We start from the raw sequence: 25,558 nt of genomic DNA, 5'->3' as shown, positions 1-25,558 counted from the left end.
TGCTTTGTCAACTTTCTCCACCCTACACCATGTGATCCCAAGCACAGAGTCGGGAGAATCAGGGAGAAGGAACCTAGAGAAAGGGATTCTTTACATTTATGTATGAAGTCCTGAGATCACTACCTAGTGGCCCTCACACAAAACTGACCAGAAACAATAAAGGAAAAATATCAAGACCTGAATTATGGTGTAGAATACTGCTCAGAATTCAGAGTGGCCTCAGGGCAGTGTAAGAGAGGGGCAAACCAAAATATAGTCCATAAACTCTAATAGCCCTTAAACTATAGCCCATAAAAGTGGGCCAGGATGTGCTTTTGAATAAAAGCATGTTGACAAGGACAATGCAAAAATGGCCAAGTAGGGACTATGGGGACAGTCCTTCCTCAGAAACACCAAAAACCACCACATGCCTGTCAGAATCACACTTACAGGAAATTGGGAAGACAGTAAAATGTTTACAGCAACCCAGCAAACACATAAGCAGGAGAAGGGCCCTGAGCAGAGAAGGGACCTACTGTAGTGTTTCAGCTTTGCTACCATGTCCACCACCTGAGCATGGTGGGTCTTTAAGATCACATCCTGTTTCTCAGTGGAACATGATCCTGACCACAGCAGACTGGGTCTTGTTCCCAAAGAACTGTGTTTCTTTTGTGTTCCCAATTGAGTTCCGTTTGTTTTGATCTGTCCATAGGGTCCCTGAGGACTAATGGAAGGGGCCTATTTTCCACATAACTCATAACTTTCCTGAACACATGACCATGCAGAGGACATTTCTCAAAGATACTGAGAGTCAAATGAATGAGCCAGTGCCAACTGGCACAAAATAACAATTAAGAGAAACAACAGACATGCTTAAAGCCAAGGGAAGAAAAGGTGCAGAGTGAGAATCTTCAGAAAATAAGGAGTTTGAAAAGAGTCCACATAAGAAGAAAGGGGAAAACCAGGTGAATGTACAGGGCAGTAAGTATGCTCAGAGAAGACTGAGAAGACCACACACTTTCACCTCTGGCTGATCTTTAGGCTAAAGGCAAGCAGGGCATGGAGGCAAAGACAATGTGGAAAGGCCTTGCTAAGTGCGAAAGGAATGTCCCAGCACACAGCCAAAATGCAGAGATGAGAGATAAAATATTTTTGCTTTTGATTTTTCCTTTTGTGCATAATATTCAAAATGTCCGTATTCAATAACAACCACAAAAAATTAAGCATACAAAGAAAAAATATAAAATGACCCAGTTACAAGAAGGAAAAAAGTTAACAGAAACTCCTCAAGGAAACACAGACAATGGAACTACTACAGAGACTTAAAATCAATATGTCTTAATTATGTTCAAAAAACTCAAGGAAACCAAGAGAATAATATGTATGACAAGGAATATTAATAAAGACACATTAGAAAAAGGAAACAGAAATCTTAGAACCAAAAATTACAAAAATTTAGTGAAATGAAAAATTCGCTAAAGTGTTCAACAGATTTGAGCAGGCAGAATAATCAGCAAAAATGAACATATAGGCTGAGTGAAATTATCCGCTCTAAAAAACAGGAAGAAAAAGAATGAAGAAAAATACATGGAGCCTAAACTGTAGGATATCATCAAGTGTATCAACATCCACATAGCTGGAGTCACAGGAGAGCTGCAGGAGAAAGAAGCTGAAAGTGTATCTCAAGAAATAACGGTCCAGGGGTGCCGGGGTGGCTCAGTCGTTAAGTGCCTGCTTTTGGCTCGGGTCATGATCCCGGGGTCCTGGGATCGAGGCCCACATTGGGCTCCCTGCTTGGAAGGAGTCCTGTTTCTCCCTCTCCCACTTGGCTCCTGCTTGTGTTCCCTCTCTCGCTGTCTCTCTCTCTGTCAAATAAACAAATAAAATCTTTAAAAAAAAAAAAAAGAAAGAAAGAAAGAACGGTCCAATCCTCTACAAATTGGATGAAAACTTTAGAGACATCTGAGAAGCTCACAAACTATAAGAAGGATAAACTCAAAGAGATCCACATAGAGGCACATTATACTCAAACTGTCAAACACCGAAGAGAATCCACAGAATGACAAGAAAGAAGCAACTCATCAGATAAGGGATCACGAATGACAAATTAATCACTGATTTATCATCAATAACCATGGAGGCCAGAAGGCACTGGGATGACATTTAAAGTGCTAAAAGAAAAAGAGTTAACCAAAAATTCTATGTCTGGCAAAACTATCCTTTAAGAATGAGGGATAAATCGGGGCGCCTGGGTGGCTCAGTCGTTAAGCGTCTGCCTTCGGCTCAGGTCATGATCCCAGGGTCCTGGGATCGAGCCCCGCATCGGGCTCCCTGCTCTGCGGGAAGCCTTCTTCTCCCTCTCCCACTCCCCCTGCTTGTGTTCCTTCTCTCGCTGTGTCTCTCTGTCAAATAAATAAATAAAATCTTTAAAAAAAAAAAAAAAAAAGAATGAGGGATAAATCAAGACATTCTGATATTAAAAAGCTGAGTGAGTTCGTGATTAATGTACCTGACCTACAAGAAATGCTAAGGGAATCCTTCAGGCTACATTGAGAGAATACTGTACAGTAACTCAAAGTCTTACAGAGAAATAAAGAGCACTGGTTACACAGGCAAATAACAAAGACAATATTATTTTACTTTTGGTTTATAACCCCTCTTTTTTCCCCATACGATTTAAAAACAAATGCACAGAGCAATAATGTGAAATCTTTGTTAATGAGTATGCTACGTGTAAAAATGTAACCTATGATAATAACAATATAAAAGAGGAGGAAAAGAGATATAAGGGAACAGAGTTTTTGCATACCTTTGAAAATATGTTGATATTATTTCACACTAGGTTGTTATAAGTTTGAGATGTTAATTGTAATCCTCAAGGGAGCCATGAAGACAATAACTAAAAACTACACAGATAAGAAAGGAAAAGGGAATCAAAACGGGGCACTATGAAAATCAATTCAACATAAAAGAAGTTAGTAATGGAGGAATAAAAATGACATGGGAAACAGACAACAAACAGCAAAATGGCAGAAGCACATACTTCCTCATCAGTAATTACTTTTAAATGTCAATGAATTAAACTCTCCAACTAAAAGTCCGATTGGCAGAATGAATTTAAAAAAATTTGATCCATTTGCATGCTGTCCATAAAAAACTTTCTTTAGAGACATTACACATACACAAAGAGGTTAACAAATAAAAGGCTTGAAAAAGATACTCCATGCCAATAATAACCAAAAGAGAGCTGGGGTGGCTATATCATCAGACGAAACAGAATTTAAATCAAAAATTGTTACAAAAGACAAAGGATTACATTATATACTGATACAGGGGTCAACACACCAAGAAGATACAACATAGCTTATAAATATATATGTACCTAACAAGGATCCCAAAATATATGAAGCATCATTTAACAGAATTAAAGGGAGAAATAAACAGTTCAATAACATCTGGACATTTCAATGCCCCACTTATAATAGCAGATACAACTAGACAGAAGATCAATAAGAAAATAGAGGATCTGAACAACAGTATAAACCATTAGACTCAACAGACAGAAAAAAACATGCCACCCAACAACAGCGTAATACATATTGTTGTTCTCAAGTGTGAGAACATGAAACCTTCTCCAGGACAGACCATATGTTTGGTCACAAAACAATTCTAGATATATTTTTAGAAGACAAAATTATATAAAATATCTTTTCCAACCACAATGGCATAAAATTAGGAGTTGATAAGAAAAAATGAAAAATTCACCAATATGTGGAAATTAGATATACTCTTAAACAATCAATAGGTTAAAGAATAACAAAGGAAATTAGAAAATAATTTGACACAAATGAAATGAAAACACAATCTCATTATCAAAACTCATATAGAGCAAAAGCAGTGCAAAGAGAAATATATAATTGTGAGCACCAACATTAAAAAAAGAAGAAAGGGCGCCTGGGTGGCTCAGTTGGTTGGGCGACTGCCTTCGGCTCGGGTCATGATCCTGGAGTCCCGGGATCGAGTCCCGCATCCGGCTCCCTGCTCGGCGGGGAGTCTGCTTCTCCCTCTCCCGCTCCCCCCTCTTGTGCTCTTTCTCTCTCTCACTCTCTCTCTCAAATAAATAAATAAAATCTTTAAAAAAAAAAATAAATAAATAAAAAAAATAAAAAAATAAAAAATAAATAAAAAAAGAAAAATCGCATCAATAACCTTACTTTACACTTTAGGGAACTAGAAAAGAGCAAACTGAACACAAAGCTGGCAGAAGGAAAGAAATAATACAGATTAAAATAGATATAATGCAATAGAGAACAGAAAAACAAAACCAAAATTTGGTTTTTTGGAAAAATGAAAACTGACAACTTTTTTAGCTAAGTGGACTAAGAAAAAAGACAATTCAAATTACCAAAATCAGAAATGAATGTGGGGGATAGTATTAATGACCTTCCAGAAATAAAAAGGATTATAGGAGAATGCTATAAACAATGTATGGCAACAAATTCGATAATCTGGATGAAATGTGCAAATTCTTAACAGTACACAAACTACCAAAACTGACTCAAGAAGAAATAGAAAATCTGAATATACTTGTAACAAGTAAAGAGACTGAATCAATGACTGAAGTTTCCCAGCAAAGAAATGTCCAGGACCAGATGGTTTCACTGGTGAACTCTATCAAACACTTATGGAAGAAGTAACATCAATCATTTTCAGGCTCCAAAAGAAAAGTAAAGAAAGAAAACAACAACAACAGCAGCAACAACAAAACGAGGCCAGCACTATCCTGATACAAAAGCCAGACAAAGACATCACAAGGGAAGAAAATTATGAACTGACACCCTTAAGAATACAGACAAATGTAATCACTTACATATCTATACAAGTGATGAACGATGTGAAAATAAAACAACTCAATTTATAATACCAACGAAAAGAATAAAACACATAGGAATAAATCTACCCAAAGAAGTCCAAACTTGTACACTGAAAACTACAAAACATTACTGAAAGATATTAAAGTAAGCCTAGAGTCTGCTTGAAATTGTCCCTCTCCCTGTGCCCCTCCCCCCACTTGTGCATACACACGCACGCTCTCAATAAATAAATAAATAAATCTTTTTAAAAAATAAAGTAGGTCTAAATTCATGGGAAAACATCTATGTTCACGGTCACGACACTTAACACTGTTAGATGGAAACAGACTTCAAAGTTGTCTAGATTCAATGCAATCCCTATCAAAATCCCAAAGGCCTTTTTTTTTGTACAAATAGAAAAGCCAAGCTTAAAATTCATATGGAATTGAAAGAGACACTAAATACTCAAAACAATCTCGAAAAAGGAAAAAAAAAAAACAACTGGAGGACTCATACTTCCCTATTTCAAAATATACTACAAATCAACAGTAATCAAGACAGTATGGAACGAGTAAAAGCATAAATATGTGGATAACTGGAATAAAATTAAGTCCAGAAATAAAATCATGGATCTATGTTCAGTTTGTTTGACAAGGGTGCCAAGACCATTCGATGGGGTAAGAACAGGCCCTTCAACAACATGCAGTGACGAGTGGATACCCAACTGCAAAAGAATGAAGCGGCACGCTTACTTTTACACCAAATGCAAAAATTAACTCAAAATGGATCAAAGGACTAAATACAGAAGTAAACTATAAAACTCTCAAAAGAATGCATAGAAGGAAATATCGGACCTTGAATTTAGCTATGGTTTCTTAAACATGACAATAAAATGATGAATATCAAAATAAAAAATATTGTAAACTTTATAAAACGTAAACCTTTTGTGCATCAAAAGATATTTACCAACGTAGTAAAAAGAAACTACACAGCATTCAGAAAACATATATCCGCTAAGTGTCTGGTTCCCAGAATATATAAACAACTCTTTTTTTAAGATTTTTTATTTATTTATTTTTATGAGAGAGTGAGAGAGAGAGAGCACGAGCAATGGGAGGGGCAGAGGGAGAGGGAGTACCAGGCTGAGCAGGGAGCCCGATGTGGGACTCGATCCCAGGACCCTAGGATCATGACCTGAGCTGAAGGCAGACACTTAACCAACTGTGACACCCAGGCACCCTATGTAAACAACTGTTAAAATCCAACGTAAAAATCATAAAAATGCTACAACAAGGTATTATGAACATTGCTGAAAGAAATGTAAAAATAGAAAGTATCAAAAAAGAAATAACAGACTAAAAAAAGGATAATTTAGAACTGAAAATACAGTAATTTACTTTGTATTTTAATTCTTTTTTAAAGATTTTATTTATTTGAGAGAGAGAGCGAACACAAGGGGGGGTGGGAGGGGCAAAGGGTGAGAGAGAAGCAGACTCCCCAATGAGCAAGAAGCCTGACGCAGGGCTCCATCCCAGGACCCTGAGATCATAACCTGAGCTGAAGGCAGACGTTTAACCGACTGAGCCACCCAGGTGCCCCAAAAATACAATGATTTAAATACAAATCTCACCAAACGATTTCCATAGCAGAATGGAGGTAGTAGGGGAAAGAATCTGTGAACTGAAAGATAAATCAACAGAAATCCAATATCAAGAGAGAATACAGATTTGGGGGGAAAAGGAAGAGTTCTTCAGGAAGTTGTGAAATAATAAAAGGTTTAACCTTCATGTCACCGGTCTCAGAAGGAGCAGGGAAAAGGGCCTAGGGCTTAAGAAAATATTGAAAGAAATGAATGAATAATTCCTGAATGTGACCAAAAAAAAAAAAACCCACTATGCCTACAGATTCATACAGATGTCTAAAGCCAGACAAATGACAATCAAATTTCTGAAAATTAAAAATAAAGCAAAGCAAAGCAAAGAAGAAAAAATAAAGATTTTATTTCTCACCAAAAACCACAGATGCCAGTAGCAAGCGGCACTACATTTTTCACATGCTGAAAGGACAGGACTGCCCAACTAAAATTCCATATCCAGAGAAAATCTTCTTCCAGAGTGAAAGTAAAATAAAGATTCTCACATAAAGAAAATTAAGATAATTTGCTACCAGAGGCCTCATTCGCATAATTTCCTTTAGCTCCTTGAACATATTTAAAATCGCTGATTTAAAGACTTTGGCAAGTCCAAGGGTATCTGGGTGGCTCAGTGGGTTGAGCATCTGACTCTTTGATTTCGACTTAGGTCATGATCTCAGGGTCGTGAGAATGAGCCCGGTGTCCAGCTCTGTGCGTGTTGGGCTCTGTGCTCGGTGGGGAGTCTGCTTGGGATTCTCTTTCTCTCCCTCTACCCCCCCCCCTCAAATAAATAAATCTTAAAAAAATTCTCTTTCTCCCTCTGCCCCTTCCACCCCCCAACTCCCACTCATGCTCCCTCTCTCTTTAAAAAAACAAACAAACAAAAAATAAATAATAAAATCTTTGGCAAATCCAACATCTGAACTTCCTCGGGGACAGTTTCTATTCATTAGTTATTTTTTACCTCTGTGTATGGGTCTTGTAATTTTTGTTGAAAACTGAACATTTTAAACAATATAGTGTGATAATTCTTGAAATCAGATTCCCCCTCTCTCCAAGACTTGTGCTTTTTGTTCTTTCTGTTTGTTCAGTGACTTTCCTGGATGAATCTGTACAGTCTATACTCTGCTGTGTGGCTACTCAAATCTCTACTCAGTTAGCTAACGTGTGACAAAGATTTACTTAAACACCTAGAACCTGCGTGTCCGGGGCTCTCTGTGTGCTGGGGCACAGCTTTGGCGCTCAGCGAGGAGAAGACAATACTCCCTTGGCCTTCACGGGCCACTCTGGCAGAACCTCACAATCAGCCAGGAGTGAGAACAGTTGTCAGAGGCATCTCAGATCTCTCCTGAGCATGAAGATGACCCAAAACATGGACCTTCTAGATTCTCAGGAATATATCAGAGCTTTTGAAGTCCTTAGTGTGATCCCATTCTCCAGCTTTTCCTTTTAAGGTTTTTATTTAACCTATTAATTCCCCCAACTGTTATACACCACCTCAGGCAGCCATCAAGTTTAGAAACTGCATCAAAGGTATCTTCAACAAATGCTCCCAGAGAAAAGGCTTTCACACTGAATGAGCTCTACGTCAGGTCTGGTCTGGTAAATGCCGCCTCGCAAGTGAGCTCCTTCAGGGAACTGAGACTGGGAAGGAGTCTCCGAAGAAATCGGAACTACGCTGCTCCCTCTGATGGCTGCCAGGCTTGCTGGCTGCCCTCTAACGACAGGCTACCACAGAGCTGGTGAGGGAGAATTGGAAACAGGCATTGAAGAAACTACTTACCACTGTTCTGCTGTTTTTCCTAAATAAATGCTCCCTAGATTGTTGCAAGACTTCAGTTTATTTCTAAAGTTCTGAAAAATCTGATTCTGACATCTTTGGCCAGTTTTCTTGTTGCTTTTATGGAAGACAGAATCTTCAAATGTACTTACTCTGCTAGTTTCACTGACATCTATGCCTTGGATTTTATTTATTTATTTTTTTTTTTAAAGATTTTATTTGACACAGAGAGAGAAAGACAACATAAGCAGGGGGAGTGGGAGAGGGAGAAGCAGGCTTCTGGCTGAGCAGGGAGCCCGATTCGGGGCTCGATCCCAGGACCCTGGGACCATACCTGAGCCGAAGGCAGACGCTTAACGACTGAGCCACCCAGGCGCCCCTATGCCTTGGATTTTAAAAAGGACTCAAAGAGGGCTCTGTATTGACCATGTGGTTTCTGTATTCTGATGCTTTAATAAACATCTGGGGCCTTATTGACCCTGGAGGAACCATCCCACTCAAGGTTACAAGTCTGCTTGTGAGCATACTTTTCTTCTTTTTTTCAGGTAGGCTCCACGCCCATTGTCAGGCATGGAGACCAACGCAAGGCTTGAACTCACTACCCTGAGATCAAGACCTGAGCCAAAACCAAAAGTCAGCTGCTCAACCAAATGAGCCACTCCGGTGCCTTGAGCATGCTTTCAAACATGATCCAACCAGTCCAGAGCCCATACCCCAACACCTCTTTTATTAAGCTCCCAAAATTCTGGCTGCCATCCACCTGCCCTCATTACCCCAGGATCAGGTACCAGACAACCAGGGACAACCCCTGTGCCCCAGAGCACCCTGAAATTATTCAAACTAGTCAAGCCTAAGCCTACTCCCCTTGCCTTGCCTCACCTGTTCCTTCCCTCAAAAACCACTATAATAATCTCCTTCTCCCTCTGCCTCCAGACCCATGCCAGTCAGTGCTTCTCCCTGTGGCCCCCAGTGACATGGCATGCTTCTCCTGTTGGGATCTGGAACAAACTATCTTTTCTTTCTTTTTTTTTTTTTTAAAGATTTTATTTATTTATTTGACAGAGAGAGAGAGAGAACGCGCACAAGCAGGGGGAGTGGGAGAAGGAGAAGCAGACTCTCCGCTGAGCAGGGAGCCCGACACGGGGCTCGATCCCAGGACCCCGGGTCATGACCTGAGCCGAAGGCAAACGCTTCACCAACTGAGCCATCCAGGTGTCCCACAAACGATCTTTTCAATGGCAACTATCTCCTAATCAGCCGGCCTTACCATACTCAAATAATAATAAAACCTATTAAAATAGGCTTCATGCACTTATTCTTAACTTTTCTGTATTAGCCATGTAGGACATAGGAGAATAGATGTATGTATCAAATGTAAGCTGTTGGTTCCTGTACACAGCAAAAGGACTACCTCAGAATATATTAACAGCAGTGATGAGGTCTATTTTCTCCATTCTTGGTCCCATAGCAAGTGATGAACTCACTGGGACTGCTTCTCAGAGAGACCTCACCCAACTGGTCTTCATGGCAGCTAGAGTTATACTATAGTGCTTTTTTCTTTTTTTTTTTTTTTTAAAGATTTTATTTATTTATTTGACAGGGAGATAGAGAGCACAGATAGTCAGAGTGGCAGGCAGAGGGAGAAGCAGGCTCTCCGCTGAGCAGGGAGCCTGATGCGGGGCTCGATCCCAGGGTCCTGGGATCATGACCTGAGCTGAAGGCAGATGCTTAACTGACTGAACCACCCAGGCGCCCCTATAGTGCTTTTTCTATGACGGTGACCAACGTGGGGCAGCTCATGATCAATGAACAAAAGGCGCTCTGAAGTCACTCTGAAGCTCGTCTTAGTGAGCTTATTAGAACTTAGAATGACAACTCCATGAGGGCTCCTATGTAAGTCAGCCCTGGGAGTAACAACTGTGATTCCTGAGAAATGTGCGTGTGTGTACTGTTCACTCAGGGTACCTGTACAATGATTAATCTGAGCAGTTTCTTCTCAAATCCTTTCCAGTTATGGCTTTTTATGGTTTTCTGTTTTTCTTTTTTTCCCCAAAGGGAGTGCTTTTCCAAAAAACAAAACAAAAAACCCAGCATCTGACACACAGAATTCATTCTTGAGGAATTTTTGTAACTAGATCAGTTGAGTATATTGTAAATAGTGGTGGGCATGTATACTTAGCGAAGGAGTTTAGGAATCTGTGCTACAAGTAATACCAGACAATAAGCGACCTGTCAGATGAAGTAATTCCATGTAGAGTGGGTGGCCGGGGGGACAGTGTTTTGTAGATCCAGTTTTGCTGAGAGGCATTTCCCCAAATACTGGCAATCACTCCGTGTTGTAAAGGAAACCTAAATCACAAATGTTCTTCTAATAGCTCTATCGTTCCAATTCCAGTAAATTCCACTATTTCTCAGAAATATTTTTATTCTTAACTTTGGGAATGGGGCAAAACCTTGTAAATAATTTCTTCCAGTTCATTTTGCAGATAAAAGAAGAGCTCCACAGAGATTAAATATCTTTCCTAATTCAGTGGCATTAATCATTAGTTTAAGGAAAGACCCAATGAAATATGTTATATGACTATATACTGTCATTATATTTATAATTTACCCTAGAGATTAGATATACATCTGATTATAATACAAGGCAAAATGTGGTACATTTTTAGAATACCAAGGGTTGATAACGACTGTGTCTAGGATGCAGTTAAGTGAGGCCAGCTCCCTGACCTACTCATGTGTCACCCGCTCCATGAGGCCTTCCCTGCCCATGCTATCTAAATTAGATACCTTCCCCTCACCTTGCACACCCCCTATCTCCCATCCTACTTTATGTTTCCTATACGACTTCCTTCTCTAAAGGATTACCTACTTTGCATAATAGTTTTGTTTATCGTCTATTTCCACTAGTAGAAAGTAAGTTCATGTGGGCAGAGATGTTGTGTTCTGTTCACTGCTACATATCAAGCAATACAGCAATTGTGCTACTTAGCAGATATGCCCTTCCATTCTCAGGGCCCTTATGCCAGCATTTACCACCCTGTATTAATTCTGCTCATTCACTAGATTGTCAGCTTCAAGAAGCCAGAAACTATGTATCTTATTCAGTATTATATTCTTAGAGACTAATATGTTACAACGTATATAATATGCATTTGATACACATGTATTTATTTATGTTTAAATTTACACACTGGAGGAGGAGAGGTATATTTTGAGCCTGGAAAATCTTTTTCTGCTAGAATAGAAGGAAGCCAAAAATACGATGAGAGAGGGCACCTGGGTGGCTCAGTGGGTTAAGCGTCTGCCTTCAGCTCAGGTCATGATCCCAGGATCTGGGATTGAGCCCCGTGTCATCGGGCTCCCTGCTCAGCGGGATGGGGTTTTCAACCTGCTTCTCCCTCTCCCTCTGCTTGTGTGTGCACTCACATGCTCTCTCTCTCTCTCTCTCTGTCAAATAAATAAAATCTTTAAAAAACATTATGATGAGGGAATATCATATGGATTCAGGAGCCAGCTTGAAGAAGTTCCCACTTGTCAAGATAATTTAAGCACCAAAATAAATAAAGAGTAAGGAATTATAAATATTAAAAAAGTAAGAATGAATGAAACCATACCATAATAAATAGATAAGCACACATAAACACACATATACAGGGGAGAAAGGAGATCTGTTTCTTAAGCACAGGGCCTAGTCTCTACTGAGGTAAGTGGAGGAAGAGCTAGACTTGAAATATCATTTTGCAACCATCACAACAAACAGTGATCACACAAGAATCACCAGGGGATGATGCTAAATCTAGGCAGAAATTTTAATGAGGAATAGTATCTGCATGGTCATAAAATATTTCCCCACAGACTGCCTATTATTGCAAGAGAGGGCAAAAAACAAAAAACAAAACCACTGGCGATACAGTGGAAAGTCAGGCAACAAGCATGACTGAATCAAAATTACTGCCACCTACAAGGGCAGAGAACTGAGAAGCACAAAATATCACCAGTATAGTATTTTGCCTGAGAATACATAACAGCAACTGATCATGACAAAAAGTCAAAGACAAAATAAGCAACATTCTATTGCGGGGTAGAAAAGATAGAAAGACTGTATTTTGTAAAGATGGCAAAGTAATAAAAGGCAAAGAAAGGCTCTGGAGTTGTTCCAAATTAAAGGAATCTATAAAGTCATGACAATCAAATGCAATACTTGACACCAGACTGGATCATGTAACACAGGGGAAAAGAAAATGCAAAAAGGACATCATTAGATCAACTAACAAGTAGGAATACGGATGGCAAATCAGATAAAAGTATCATATCAATGTCAATTTATGGAGTCAATTACTGCTATATGAATGTATAAGGGAATACCACTATTCTCAGAAATGCACACCAAGTATTTAGGAGAACAGAGCCATGATACATGCAATGTGTTCTAAAAAGGTTCCATCAGGAGTAGCAACAGAAATGGTAAAAATCTGAATATGACAAATTAGTAGTCTTAAGTTCTTTAAATTATGTATGATGATCAAAAGTAAAAAAACTTAACACTAGTGATGGGGTTTTCAACGCATACACATGAACATAATTCCTATGAAAACCACAACATGTAGCGAACAGGGAAAGGGATGTATATGGCTACAAGACTTCCAGATTATACTAAATCTAACTAGACTGTTGAAAGTTAGGTTACATATGCTACAATCCCACGGCAGCCAATAAAACAGGCAAAAACCCAGATATGGCCAAAAAGTCAGAAGATAAAATTAAAATGGAATAGTAAAAAATATTTAAATAATCCAAAAGAAATCAGGAAATGGGAACTGAGGAACAAGCAAGCAAGCAAGCAAACAAACAAAAAAACCATAGACACAGAAAATAAAGAAAATAAAAGAACAGGTGCATTAACACACAGCTACATAAGCATCTACTTGACAGGGAACACTGGAGATTAAGTGTTCAACTTACTCTGGTATCTATTACTAATACTTTTTACCGTCTGAGAGAAGAAACTACTTTCCAAAGAATATAGGCCTATAAAAAGCAGCAGTTGCTTCATTACAGCACACAGGCCAAAGTGACATATTTTAATCTCCATCAAATAAGGGAGCAAAAATAAGCTCTTAATCATGTGATGAGGAAGGGAGCCAAGAAAAAAATCTTAAAAACGCAACAACCCAAGTTTAAACACACACACACACACACACACTACAGACACTAGACACTCAGAGAGGGGGGCAGAAAAGAAGAGAGTCTGACCTGTTCCATTAATTAAACACAGGACTTTATTTAAAAAGTGGAGTGAGTCACAATCCCTTCACCCCCATTTGCATCCCCACAAAGGACACACTATTACAGCACACACAGTTTTCCATTATAGAAAGACATTGTGTATGTGTTGGCTCTTACAGTCCTAAGAGTGACTGTAATTTATCTTTTTTTCCCAAGCATAGTCCAAACTTCACTAAATGTTAAACAGATGTTATGGATTTCTTTCACAGAATGTTGGCAGTGACACATTTCAATTTGAACTAGAATAGTCAGAAAAGTAAAATAATTCCAAATGTCTTTTTCTTAAAGATAAAGCAAAACATAAAGAGAAATGTAGAATAAAAATTCTAAAGTTTTATTAGGTCTAAAATCAGATGAATATCAGAAGTTAATTATTCACTAAAATATTATCAGTCACTCTCACATATTGTTGGTGGGAATGCAACTTGGTATGATCACTTTGGTAACATTGTGCTACTTTATTACAAATTTAAACATACTGTAATCATATGACCCAGCTATCCCACTTCTGGTTATTTACCCTAAAGAAAAAACTTACATCACACAAAAACCTCTACTGAAGGTCCACTGCAGATCTACTCATAATCATCGAAAACTGGAAATAACCCAAATATCCTCCAATGGGTGAACGGATAAACATGCTAGTATCAGTATATGAAATACTACTCAGAAATGAAAAGATGGATGAATCTCAATTCATTTACTTTATGCTAAGTAAGGAAGCCAGTCTCTATGTAATTTCATTTATTTGACATTTTGTAAGAGGCAAAACCCTAATGATGATCACAGCAGGTTTTGCAGGGGGTGGGGAATGGGTTGTGACTATAAAGGGAAAATATGCAGGATTTCCGTGCTGATGGAGCTGTTCAATATCCTCACTGTGGTGGTAAGCACACAGAAACCATCCAATCTGAGTAACACAGAAGGAAAAGATTGGGGGGAAAAAAAAAGAACAGAGCCTCAGAGACACGTGAGACAATGCCAAAAAGTTTTATATTCATGTAATCAGAGATCCAGGAGCAAAGAAGAAATATATATACTTATGTAATATGTAAAAAATTCCAATTACAATAAAGTATTAAAAAATATCAGGGGCCCCTGTGTGGCTCAGTGGATTAAGTGTCTGCCTTCAGCTCAGGTCATGATCCCAGGGTCCTGGGACTAAGCCTTGTGTCAGGCTCCTTGCTCAGCAGGGAGCCTGCTTCTCTCTCTCTGCCCTCCCTCACCGCCCCTGCTCATGTGTGTGCTCTCTCCCTCAAAAAATATAAAAATAAAATCTTAAAAAAAATTTTCAGATAAGGATGCCTTGCTGGTTCATTCAATAGAGTATGCAGCTCTTGATGTCAGGGTCATGAGTTCAAGTCCCATGCTGGGGGTAGAGATTACTTAATAAAAAAAATTTAAAAACACTCAAATTATCCAGAAAAATGCATGAAAGGAAAAGAGAAGAACAAAACAACACAACAGAATTAACTACTAACTGGGTAGACCTCAAAAATATATCAATGATTCCATTAAATGTAAATGAATCACAGATCTAAATGTAAAAGGAAAAAGTATAAATTTTTTTTAAAATGTAAGAATTTTTATGACCTGAGGTTAGGCAAAAGTGACAGACATCATACCAAAAACATTTCAAAGAAGAAATAAAGATTAACTGTCTTCTTAAAATCAGAAAAATTAGCTCTTTGAAAGATACTGTTAAGAAAATGAAAAGACAGGGGCGCCCGGGTGGCTCAGTCATTAGGTGTCTGCCTTCGGCTCAGGTCATGATCCCAGGGTCCTGGGATCGAGCCCTGCATCAGGCTCCCTGCTCGGCAGGAAGCCTGCTTCTCCCTCTCCCACTCCCCCTGCTTGTGTTCCCTTTCTCACTGTCTCTCTCTCTGTCAAAAAATAAAATCTTTCAAAAAAAAAAAAAAGAAAAAGAAAATGAAAAGACAGGGGCCCCTGTGTGGCTCAGTGGGTTAAGTATCCAACTCTGGATTTCAGCTCAGGTCATGATCTCAGGGTCCTGGGATTGAGCCCCATGTCGGGCTCCCCACTCAGTGGGGAGTCTGCTTCAGGATTCTCTCTCTTCCTCTACCCCTCCCCCTGCTCACACTCTCTCTAAAATAAGTAAATAAATCTTAAAAAAAAAAAAAAAAAAATGAAAAGACAAGCTACAAAATGGGAGAAAATATTTGAAAATTGCATATATGACAAAGGGCTTCTATGGAGAATATATAAAGAACTCTCAAAACAACAGTAAGAAGGGGCGCCTGGGTGGCTCAGTCGTTAAGCGTCTGCCTTCAGCTCAGGTCATGATCTCAGGGTCCTGGGATCGAGCCCCACATCGGGCTCCCTGCTCTGCCGGAAGCCTGCTTCTCCCTCTCCCACTCCCCCTGCTTCTCCCTCTCCCACTCCCCCTGCTTGTGTTCCCTCTCTCACTGCCTCTCTCTGTCAAATAAATAAATAAAATCTTTAAAAAAAAAAAAACAAAACAAAACAGTAAGAAAACAAACGACCCAATGAAGCCCTGAGTGAAGACTTGAATATGTACTTCACTGAGGAGGATAAACAGACGGCAACCAAGCACATGTAAAGATGCTCACGTGACCCACCATTAGGAGAATGAGATATACTGCACTCCCTGAATGCTTAACTCAGGCATGCAGCGCAGCCAGAACTCTCATATACTGCTGGCGAGAATGCAAAGTGGCACAACCCTTTGGAAAAACATCCCGGCCATTTCTTATAAACTAAAACATACACTTACATATAACCCAACAATCCAACTCCCAGGTATTCATCCAACAGAAGTCCATAAACATTCCCTAGCAGGTGACACAGTAGATAATCTCAGGCTTGCAGGCGACGTGGTCTCTGTCACAATTACCTCACTCTGCCACTGACCATGAAAACAACTATAGAACTTATAGAACTCTGAGAAATGACCAGTCCTGACAGTGAAATGAAATCCCATGAAACCCATCAATAGATGGCTGAATAGCAGAGGAGACAAAATTTGAATAAATAATTGTCCTTTACTGGAATATATTTCTTAGGAGATAATCTAGAATAATTACATGAAAACCCAACTGTTAAAAAAATAAGAGTCTTGGGGCGCCTGGGTGGCTCAGTCGGTTAAGCGACTGCCTTCGGCTCAGGTCATGATCCTGGAGTCCCGGGATCGAGTCCCGCATCGGGCTCCCTGCTCAGCGGGGAGTCTGCTTCTCCCTCTGACCCTCCTCCCTCTCGTGCTCTCTGTCTCTCATTCTCTCTCTCGCAAATAAATGAATAAAATCTTTAAAAAAAAAATAAGAGTCTTAATTTTTAAAAAGACAGGAAAAAAAAATTTTTTTAAAGACAGGAAAATTTTAAAAGACACATAAAACTTTTACAAATGGGGGCGCCTGGGTGGCTCAGTCGTTAAGCGTCTGCCTTCGGCTCAGGTCATGATCCCGGGGTCCTGGGATCGAGCCCCACATCGGGCTCCCTGCTTGGTGGGAAGCCGGCTTCTCCCTCTCCCACTCCCCCTGCTTGTGTTCCTGCTCTCGCTATCTCTCTGTCAAATAAATAAAATCTTAGAGAAAAAAAAAAAGGGGCGCCTGGGTGGCTCAGTCGTTGAGCGTCTGCCTTCGGCTCAGGTCATGATCCCAGGGTCCTGGGATCGAGTCCCACATCGGGCTCCCTGCTCCTCTGGAAGCCTGTTTCTCCCTCTCCCACTCCCCCTGCTTGTGTTCCCTCTCTCGCTGTGTCTCTCTCTGTCAAATAAATAAAATATTAAAAAAAAAAAAACTTTTACAAATGACAAGTACTGTCAAGGAAATTGAAAATTCAATGGATGGGGGTTTATAAGCAGATTAGTCAGAACATAAAGAAATAATTACTGAACTAAAATACAGATCTGAAGAATAATCATGAATAAGCACAAAGATACAAAGAAACAGAAAGTATAAAGAAACGGTAAAACAGGGGTGCCTGGGTGGCTCAGTTGGTTAAGCATCTGCCTTCAACTCAGGTCGTGATCCCAGCGTCCTGGGATGGAGCCCCATGTCAGGCTCCACGCTCAGCAAGGAGTCTGCTTCTCTCTCTGCCTCTGCTCCTCCCCCCTGCTAGTTCTCTCGCTCTCTCTCCCTCCCTCTCTCTCTCAAATAAATGAATAAAAAAAAATCTTTAAAAGAAGAGAAAAAGGGTAAAACAGATGCAGAAGATGAATAGACAGTGTGTCCCAAATTCTGGAATGAGAATTAGGGGGGGAAAAAAAAGTCAGGAAAGAGTTCTGCTTCTACTTAGGATGTAAAAAGCCGCACAGAAGACCATCTGCACCTAACATCAAGCAAATTTGAATAATCTATAAAATCATAACCTTTCTTGAGTCCATTAGAGACCCAAAGTCACAAGGTAACCAAGTAAATAAGATTTTCCTCCCTCAAAGGAAAGGCGTAACACAAACTGTTCACTCTTGGGTAGACTTAGGGGAGGAAAGCAGCCCCCATATAAGTAGGTAACAAGAAACCAGCTAAAATTTCAACATATTGTCAGGGACAAATGTGGATAGAATGTGCTTTTGGAACAGACAGGAACCCCAGACACAAAGGGACACCACCAGAAAAACCAGGGTCCTTCAGTGGCACAGGCATGAGGAGGTGATCAGCCACCGCTGGGGAACAGAATGAAGCCAGAACTCGTCTCTGATGGGGACCAAAACCCCCGAGCTGCTGGAAAAAGAGGCAACAAGCAATGGAAGAAAAAAAATCCCTTGCTTCCACGGGAAGAGCAGAAGTTGACTTTGGTGGAGGGACAGAAACACTCCTGTTACCAAGACAAAGATCCACTGCTTCAGGAAGAGGGGCAGTGGCAAAAACCGCCTGTTCCAGGGGAGAGGCAGGAAACCCACCGGGCCCAGGATCCTACTCTACTACCAAGCATTCACCTGCTACCCCTGAAGGGAAGAACAACGAATGCTCTCCTGCCCAAGACCAACCCCAGATCCAAGCTGGCTTTGGCTGTACTGGGGAGCCCAAGCCCTGAAGTGCAGGTACATAGGACTGCCCAATACTGAGGATGGACCATGAAAACATAGAACTTCCGTTATTCCCACCACAAGCAGGGCACCAAGTAACAAACACACGCAACTGCTACTGGGGAGTGTCAAGCACGTGGAGAAAGGGTCCTCTCAGAAAGGCAGAAAGCTGGGTGGACTGGGGACACTGAGGAGAACCCTCCAGGTCCCAAAACCCCATTCTAAGGATAAGGAAGAGCTAAACTTGAATTTGAATCCACAGCTGGAAGAATTTGAAACCTGTGGTGATGTGAAGCCTGAAGATAAGGCAAACAATAAAAATCTGAAACACAGCTCAACTGCTGACGACCTTGAATCAACCCCACCCTAATAGCATGCTAAAAGAAATGTGCCCACTTCTCAGCATAAACACTATTTGCTTGAGTCTCTACCGATTTTCCACAGATAATATCCATCATTTGTTTAAAAAAAAAAATGACACACAAAAATTCAGGAAAAAAGACCCCAGAATCAGCAGAATTGGATTCAAAGATGACTCAGATGTTGGCACTATCAGACAGGAACATTAAAATAACCATGATTAAAAGTCACAGAGAGGGGTGCCTGGGTGGCTCAGTCGGTTAAGCATCTGCCTTCGGCTCAGGTCATGATCTCAGGGTCCTGGGATCAAGCCCCACATTGGGCTCCCTGCTCAGGGGGGAGTCTGCTTCTCCCTCTCCCTCTGCCTTGCTCGTGCTCTCTCTTGCTCATGTTCTCTCTTTAATAAATAAATAAAACCTTTTAAAATAAAAATAAAAATAAAAGTCACAGAGACAGAAATAAGAATGGAGGGTGCCAGGGGCTGAGTGGAGGGGAAGATGGGAAGTGACTGATGCATATAGAGTTTCAGTTTTACAAGATGAAAGGGTTATGAAGATAGATCTTGGTGTACACAGTTAAATACATTCTGAATGTATTTAATAGTACTGAATTGTATGCTTAAAAATGGTTAAGGTGAGTCTTACGTTATATATATTTTACCACAATTTTAAAAATGAGGGGAAAAAGGAGCTAGTACAAAGATACATGACTTTGTACTATATGAGGGGGCGCCTGGGTGGCTCAGATGGTTAAGCATCTGCCTTCGGCTCAGGTCGTGATCCCAGGGTCCTGGGATCGAGCCCCATGTCCAGCTCCTGGCTCGGCGGGGAGTCTGCTTCTCCCTCTGCCTCTCCCCTTGCTCGTGCTCTCTCTGTGTCTTGAATGAATAAATAAAATCTTAAAAAAAAAAAAAAAAAAATGTATGACAGTCTTGTATCTTGAATGTAGTGGTGTTTTCACGAAGCTACAGAGGTAATAAAATTGCATACAACACACACACAAGTGCTTATAAAACTGGTAAAATCTGAAAAAGCTCTGTGGGTTCTACTAATGTCAGTTTTACTGGGGTGCCTGGGTGGCTCAGATGGTTAAGCATCTGCCTTTGGCTCAGGTCATGATCTCAGTGTCCTGGGATTGAGTCCCACGTCCCGCTCTCCGCTCAGCAGGGCATCTGCCTCTCCCTCTGTGCTCACATGTGCTCTTTCTCGCTCTCAAATAAATAAGTCAATACAATGTTTAAAAAAAAAGAAAGAGTATATTTTACTGATGCAAGATGTTACAACTGTCAGAGGCTAGATGAAGGGTATGTAGAATCTCCTTGTATATTGGTTTTTTTTACAACTCACTGAGAATCTATAATTATTTCAAAATTAAAACTTTAAAAATATGTGTAACAAGAGATGAAATAAGATTGGCAAGATATTGATAATTGTTGAAGGTGTACAGCTGCAGGTTAATTATACTATTATTTTCACATTTATATGAAAACCTTCAAAATGAAACACTAAAGAAAAAAGTAGCTGTGATTAGTATGTTAAAAGATCTTGTGGAAAAGTTGTACAAATGCTTAAACAAACGGGGAATTTCAGTAGAGAGAGAGAGAGATTAAGAATCAAATGAAAATGCTAGAAATAAAAAACATGACATTAGAGGTGAAGAATTCCTTCAAAGGGCTCACTGTCAGGCTGGACTTCAGCTAAGGAAAGAATCTATGAACTCAAAGATAGGGTAATAGAAATTATCCAAACTGAAATGCAAAAAAAAAAAGGGGGGGTGTTAAAAGAAAGAGAACAAAGCATCCAAACCCTGAGACAATATACCAAACGCCCTAATATATGTGCAATTAGCACTGCAGAAGAATAGAAAACAGGGCAGAAGTATTTGAAAAGATGTGTTTGGGAATTTTCACACTAACACACCCTAGAAATAACACAAACTGTGGAAAAACAGCATTAAGAGAAAGGTTTGAAGACAGCCCAAAAACAAAATTAACAATTACAGCAGACTTCTTGTCATGACCTATGCAATCCAGAAGAGATCGGATGTGGAAGAAAAGCTGTCACTCCAGCTGTCAGTGGTCAACACCACATTCCTGGTTTTCCTGCCACCTCTCACACAGTTGTCCCCCATCCCGTTCCTCTGCAACACCCTATCTCCACCCCACAGCACAGTTATAATTCCACAGGGTCCACTGTTAGTCCCCTATTTCTCTCTATTCTCTTCATAGGGAATTTCATTCCCCAAGCTCAAGGCCTTAACTTTTACCCACTGGCAGAAACATCGGGGGCTCTCCCTCCTATCTACACCTCTTCTGAGCTGCCTACTTCATATTTTTACTTCAGGGTTTCACAGGCACTCACCATGTCCAACCTGAAGTCACAAGCTCACTTTCCATGATTATCTTTCAACTTTCCCTATCTCAACAAATGCAATCACATCCTCAAGGAGTGATCCCCTGTCAATGGCTCCTGACCTCCCATTCAGCCAACAACTGTGCTTCCTAAATATCCCCCAAATCCAAATCCAACCAGCTCTCTACCTCGGCTAATTATTATAGTTCAAACTACAAATTTCTGTTGCGTGAACTATTTTCATAGGCTAATCATGGACCTTGCTGTATCTACTATTGTCCCACTTTAGTCTCCTCCCTGAAGCATCCAGGATCTCACACTTCTGCCTTCCTTAGGCTCTGCTTCAATAGCTTTACATTGGTCTCAGGACTATGACTGATCTCCACACAGCGTGGACCGCAACGTACTTGGCGGGCCTCATGTCAGAGCACACACCCCAGCTTGTGCCCTGCTCCAGTCACTCTCTCCTCCTGTCAGTTGCTCACAGACAGCACGTTCCCTCCTTGCAGAGTGCCTACGCACAACTACTCTGTCAAGGATCTCTTTGTTAGTTCACACCTACACATTTTTCAGATGTTGGCTCAATTTTCAGGAAATGATTCCATGTTCTCCATGAAAGTCAGGTTCTTGATGTATGCTTTAATAGCATTATGTAACTCTTCTCTGCAGCACTGAGCACAGCCACAATTTTAGATTTATTTCTACCATTATTTAACTTACAACTTCACCAATACGCTAGAAACTCCTTGAGTATCAAAGATTATATCTGTTCTTTGTCACATTTTAATGTCTAGCACATAGTTAATGTGTAATACATTTTCACTGGATGAAAAAATGATATAGAGAATATAGACTTAATATATAAGCCACATATATGAATATGAACATAAACCATAATAATGTTACACTTTCAAAGATATTTTGATATTTACTTACCAAAAAAAGGGTAAACTTAAAAATGTAGAGTGAAAACAATCCCTAACAAAATAAAAATTTACAAAATCTTACCTAGACACAAATTCACTTAATTCTGAATATTCAGTGGGCTCCATTATTATGTTGAGGTCAGTAATAACAGAAGATAAACTCTCCTTATTCTAAAATAAAAAAAAGTTTATCAGATCACAGTAAACATTTAAATAAAATATAAAGACAAAATTGTATTAAAATATGCAAGATGAAATACCACCAAGCAATAGGAAAAGGTAATCTAGAAAAGGCACTAAAAATATTGGTTATTTGTTAAAAGAATAAAATCAGATCTTTACTCCATACCAAAAACCAAAATGAACTCCAAATGAATTACTTACTTAAATGTTAATACTAAGATCATAAAATATTAGCAGGAAACAGGGCAAATACTTCTGCCCTGTTTTCTATTCTTCTGCAGTGCTAATTGCACATATATTAGGGCGTTTGGTATATTGTCTCAGGGTTTGGATGCTTTGTTCTCTTTCTTTTAACCCCCCCCCTTTTTTTTTTGCATTTCAGTTTGGATAATTTCTATTACCCTATCTTTGAGTTCATAGATTCTTTCCTTAGCTGAAGTCCAGCCTGACAGTGAGCCCTTTGAAGGAATTCTTCACCTCTAATGTCATGTTTTTTATTTCTGGCATTTAACTGATTACTGAGTAAAGAACTTTCTAAGCAAACAATAGAAAAAAATAAGCAAATATAATCACATAAAAACTCACTTATATAAAAAAATGACTTTTTAGCTAAAAGAGAAAAACTGACAAAGATTTTGTACCATGAACATGACAAGGGGAAATGAAAACTGAAAAAAGTAAAAGACATGAATTAAAAACTCAAATGTAAAAATTTACATGCAAAAAAATACTCAATCTCACTAGGAAAAAGACAAATATAAATTAAGCCAATGAGATAACGTTTTTACCTATAAAATCACTTTGACAATGCATACTTTAAAATATGCATATTCCCTGTACCAGCAGCTTGACTTCAAGAGTTGATCCTAAAATAGCAAAATATGAGGACAAAGACTGGCTGCCTATTACAAAACCCAGAAACAACTCCATATTCAATAATGGGGATTGTGAAATAAACTTAAATATTTTGATCTGTAAATTCAGGTTTTCCCCTTTAGTCTAGTAAATTTTCCTCTATTCTATAGTTGCCTATCATTTCTTTTTCACTTGTTTCTGTTCTTGTTTTTGCAGAAATCATATATTGACTCTTCATGGTCTTCTAGATTATTCTTTTCACTTGCTCTTGCAGGTGATTTTTCTCAAGACTGTCCTCCATATTCACCTCCTGGTTACTTCCAATGTATTATCAGCACAATAATCAGTTTCTTTCTCTCAGCTCTCTTTCCTCCCACTCAATTTTCTTTAAAAGTTTTCATCTGATAGCCAGAGCAGGTTTTATAGAGTGTGCTCCTGTATTTCCCAGATTAATTCTTTCAAAGTGAACTTATCTCCACTTTCTTATTAATTCGTTTCATGACAGTATGTTTGCATAAATCCTAACTGAAGATGAAAACAACTGGGACCACATTTGTGCTCTCGTCTGGAGCACAGGAGTAGATCTAGCAATTTTCAGTATTTCCTAAGAACAAAGTGAGTGAATACTTCCTGACATTTCTCATTTGTCTGGGCACTGTCTGACTTGTCTCTGTATTTTGAGCAGCTAGAGAAATGGATATTGAGGGTTTATAATCTTTGTTTACTTTTCAGCTGCCTGATGATACAGTGGGAATTGTTAGGAGCAGCTACAGTTTAAGTAGGCTGGCTATTTGTGGGCATCTACCACCATATCTAATAAAAAATATAAATTCCAAAGGCACTTACAAACTGGGCAAAAGATCTCAATAGACATCTTTTCAAAGATGTACAAAGGGGCAGAAAGCATCTGAAATAATGCCTAAGATCATTAGTCATCAGCTGGTCATTCCATTTGACCCAGTAATTCTATTCTTAGATACACACCCAAGAAAAATGAAAACATATGCCTACTTATAAACTTACACATGAATGTTTATATCAACACTAATAAGAGCCAAAAGGTGAAAACAGCCCAAATGCCCATCAACTAATAAATGAATAACAAAATGTGATATATCTACACAATGAAATGTTAATCAAAAAAGGAAAAGAATGAAGTAATGATACCTACTACACGAACGAACCTGAAAACATGACCTTAAGTGAAAGAAGCCAGTCAAAAAGATCACATATTAGAAGATTCCATTTAAACAAACTGTCCAAAATACACAAACCCATAGAGAAAAAAAATAGATTAGCTGTTGCATAGGTATGGGCAGAAGGAGAGGGACTGAGGGGTAATAGAAAATAAAGGGTTTCCCGGGCACCTGGGTGGCTCCGTCTGTTAAGCATCCGCCTTCGGCTCAGGTCATGATCTCAGGGTCCTGGAATGGAGCCCTGTGTCAGGTCCCTGCTCAGTGGGGAGTCTGCTTCTCCCTCTCCCTCTGCCCCCCGCCCCCGGCTCATGTGTGCATGCACACGCGCGCTCTCTCTCAAATAATATCTTAAAAAAAGGGGCTTCCTTTGGTGGTGATAAAAATGTTCTAAAATTGATGTGTTGATGGTTGTACAATTCTGAATATACTTAATTTACTGAATATATACCTTAAATGGATGAATTATTTGATAGGTGAATTATATCTCAATTGACCTGTTACCAAAAAAAAAAAATCTCAGAGGCACATCTTGTCTTTTGTTTGAGTATGTGTGGGTGTGTTCGATTTTGACCTTTTGCCCACTAGGAAAGGCAACTAATCCTATCACCATAAAGCCCATGATTTATAGGTCCCTCTTTTGTTTTTGGCAGTTTGTGGATTCTGTTCAGCCATGGAAAGCTGACTTCAACACAGTTTCCCATCTCTCAACAGCTTGTTATAGGGCTAACTAGGTCTGTCCTTCACAGTTGGTAGATGAGGGGAGGGATCTTACAAAGAGCCTGACTTCAAAGCCCCTGCCTCAGTCTCAGCAACACATTACTTTCTATCAAGGTCCATTTAACTTAAGTCTATAGTTCTCATTCTTCTCTAAAATTTAAGAATTGTGGGTACAGGGGTGCCTGGGTGGCTCAGCAGGTTGAGCGTCTGCCTTCGGCTTAGGTCATGATCCCAGCGTCCGGGGATCAAGCCCCATGTTGTTGGGCTTCCCGCTCAGTGAGGAGTCTGCTTCGCCCTCTCCCTCTGCCCCTCCCTGATGCTCCTCTCTCTCTCTCTCTTTCACACTCTCTCTCTCAATAAATGAATAAAACCTTTAAAAAAAAAAAAAAAGAATTTTGGGTACATTCAGGAAAAGGTCCTATTAACTTTGC

The 25,558-nt window shown here is 39.6% G+C and overlaps 1 protein-coding gene across 1 annotated transcript in view; it reads right to left on the bottom strand.

Moving 5' to 3' along the window:
- LOC110584356 (centromere protein P) overlaps positions 1-25,558 on the bottom strand; it is a 241,534-nt gene that overhangs the window by 179,921 nt on the left and 36,055 nt on the right. Inside the window, exon 4 of the mRNA XM_044920666.1 lies at positions 22,259-22,347. Coding sequence (XP_044776601.1) covers positions 22,259-22,347 — 89 coding nt within the window. The remainder of the gene's footprint in view (positions 1-22,258; positions 22,348-25,558) is intronic.

The sequence above is a fragment of the Neomonachus schauinslandi genome, chromosome 13 (assembly GCF_002201575.2).
Source record: "Neomonachus schauinslandi chromosome 13, ASM220157v2, whole genome shotgun sequence".
NCBI classification, from domain to species: Eukaryota; Metazoa; Chordata; class Mammalia; order Carnivora; family Phocidae; genus Neomonachus; species Neomonachus schauinslandi.
Note: the sequence above shows the minus strand (reverse complement) of the source record. Positions and strands in the feature narration are given on the sequence as shown.